Genomic DNA, 2,685 nt, shown 5'->3' with positions numbered 1-2,685 from the left:
GAAGCTAATTATTACCGTTATTAGAGTATGAATGATGGGATATACTCATTGTTACTATTTTTTTACACAGAGAAAAAAATGTTTAACAAAAGAGTAATTAACATTAGATTTTATTGTAGATGTTGTAATATTGTTGAGAATATCGATTAGGAATATATGTGTTTGTAATGAGTTTTATTTGCAGTTATGAATAATTTTTAGGATTAATTAAATAATTTTAGAAGTTAGAAGAATTAGTTGTATAAGGATTCAATAAAATTGATTGATGATGGTAAGTTAGTATTTTTAATTATCTGACTGGTAAGTTGTTATGTTTTTTTTGTAGAAATTAAGAATGTTGACATGTAACCATCCAGTTCCTCCGGATCGGTACAACGATAGGGTGGAGGATCATTTGCGAATTACCGGGTTCTATCATGTGTCTCAGATTGGGATAGTGCAGTGTCAGAAAGCATTGGTAAATGCTCTAATCGAACGTTGGCACCCAGACACACATACGTTTCACCTTCCCATTGGTGAATGTGCTGTGACACTTGAAGATGTAGCTTTAATTCTTGGTCTTCCCACAGATGGTCTTCCAGTAACAGGAATGACTATGAGTAGTTTTGAAGCCTTGGAGGCAGAGTGTTTGCTTCAGTTTGGCGTTGCACCGCGAAGGGAGGACTGTAGATCTAGCTGCATAAAACTGACGTGGCTGAGGAATCTAAAAGAGAATATAGAATTGACTGATGAAATAAATATACAGAGGTATGTTAGGTGCCATATTATGTTGCTGATCGGAACGATCCTGCTTGGGGATAAGTCAGGAGCAGGTGTTCATTGGAAATTTCTACCCTTGTTACGTGACTTTGTCAATATTGGACAGTATAGTTGGGGCTCGGCATGCCTAGCACACCTTTATAGGGCGTTATGCAGGGCATCTCGTTATAACTGTAAGGAAATAGATGGTCCACTAACACTTCTGCTCGGATGGACTTGGATCCGACTGCCATATCTATCGCCGGTTCCTAGAGAACCCCGCAGTTTTCCACTAGCAAACAGGTAATATTATGTTATAATGTACCCATTTCTTGATATTTAAGCTTCAGTTGAGCTAATTGAGAACATCATATTAGGTGGCGTAACTGGGAGCGTACTGACCGACGATTTAGATATTTGAAGCTAAATCACTTTAGGAAGGCCTTTGATGAACTGCAGGAAGGACATATGTGTTTTATTTTAACAAGTTTTCTACCAAAGCATAATGCATTTTAATTTTTATTTGAATTGTGGATTGTAATGATGAGTATCCCGAATTTTTCCAGTTTGTCTGGGTTGCTTATGCTGTGGATCGTGTGGACCCAAACATAATTCCTACTGAAATCTACATGCAATCGGTTGTCTGGAGCGCTACAGTTCCATTAGTGTCATTTGAATGTATCGAGTGGCATGCCACCGATAGGGTCAGGCGACAGTTCGGTTTCATTCAGGGAGTACCTAATCCAGAGCAGAATTTGGCTAAGGCGCATGGAGAGGTTCTGACTGGTCCTAAGAATCTTAACTGGGCCACGGCACCGAGTCATTCAAAATGGGTGATGCATTGGACAAATAGGTATCACTACGTTCTTGATGAGCTTCCCATGCCTTCACAGCATCCTTTGGATAGTTACATGAACTGGTACCGTACAAAATATGGAAACCGCTTATCCTTGTCGAATGTTGTGGGTGAGGAGAATGATGAAGGTAACCAGGACATGGATGCGGGTAATGATGATATGGAAGGGGGTAATCAGGATTCAAATGAGGGTAGTCAGGATATGGATGAGGACAATGAAGATCAGGAGCCACAAATATCACTTCCAAATCCGCCTCAACAAGAACAACCTTAGCCCTCAACCCAGTATCTACCTCAGACACAGTTCACCCCATCATTTCCAACGCAGCAACAATATTGGGGTATGTCACAGTTTGATCCAGGTGAAGGAGGTTTTTTTAGCCAGTTTGAGTCGTTGTAAGCAGGCCATGTAGCCGGATTACCTAGTGGCCTAAACCTTGCTCGGTACACCCGCCGCACTTGGTTCATCTTATAGACATCATGCACGTACAATTGTCAATCCAGTCGCTGATTGGCACAACATGCGAATACATGCCTGCAGGGGATCCTGTTCACCTGGAACTCACCGCAGTCACATCGTAGGCCACGTAGATCGACTGCAAACTCCAGTCCTCTTGACATCTCACGAACCTCAAAGACCTCATTCTGGCGGTCAAAGCAACTAACCTGAATATTTCCTGATGCAAGTTGGTTTGCATGCAACTTCAAGGTCACGATATTAGAAAATACATGGCCAGCATTGGTCCTTGCTTCCGCCTCCGCTCTTTTTCGGGTGAATAACTCATTTAACCTGTAGAATGTTGCCTTGACAAGAGAAGTAATGGGGAGATTGCGTGCACCCTTCAACACTGAATTGATGCACTCCACAAGATTCGTTGTCATGTGCCCCCATCGGTACCCACCATCAAAGAGCAATGCGTACTGCTCGCGAGGAATGCGGTTTAACCAGTTTGTGTATGCCTCGCCACGTTCCCTTAACCTCTGGTAACGCACCTCATACTCCCGCACCGTCCTAGAATATCCTGGTAGATAACAACATATGCAAAGCAAAGGAATGGAGGTCAATGGAAATCCGTAAGGAAAATATATTG

The 2,685-nt window shown here is 42.1% G+C and overlaps 1 protein-coding gene across 1 annotated transcript; it reads left to right on the top strand.

Annotated features, from left to right (window-relative positions):
* Positions 1-334: 334 nt before the first annotated feature.
* On the top strand, positions 335-1,868 carry LOC107490524 (serine/threonine-protein phosphatase 7 long form homolog). The gene is made up of 3 exons (XM_052261826.1): positions 335-932; positions 1,083-1,132; positions 1,305-1,868. Exons 1-3 carry the CDS (start codon positions 335-337, stop codon positions 1,866-1,868), a joined length of 1,212 nt encoding a protein of 403 aa, XP_052117786.1.
* Positions 1,869-2,685: the final 817 nt, after the last annotated feature.

This window comes from Arachis duranensis, chromosome 5 (assembly GCF_000817695.3).
Source record: "Arachis duranensis cultivar V14167 chromosome 5, aradu.V14167.gnm2.J7QH, whole genome shotgun sequence".
Classification (NCBI taxonomy): Eukaryota; Viridiplantae; Streptophyta; class Magnoliopsida; order Fabales; family Fabaceae; genus Arachis; species Arachis duranensis.
The sequence above is the reverse complement of the archived record's forward strand: the minus strand, read 5'-3'. Positions and strand labels throughout refer to the sequence as shown.

Bases quoted from the DNA above. Each gene is read 5' to 3' on its own strand.
- LOC107490524 (XM_052261826.1), top strand. From the start codon at position 335: ATGTTGACATGTAACCATCCAGTTCCTCCGGATCGGTACAACGATAGG. The intron at 933-1,082 runs GTAAGGAAATAG...TTGATATTTAAG, and splicing joins CAGGGCATCTCGTTATAACT to CTTCAGTTGAGCTAATTGAG. The intron at 1,133-1,304 runs GTACTGACCGAC...GAATTTTTCCAG, and splicing joins TAGGTGGCGTAACTGGGAGC to TTTGTCTGGGTTGCTTATGC.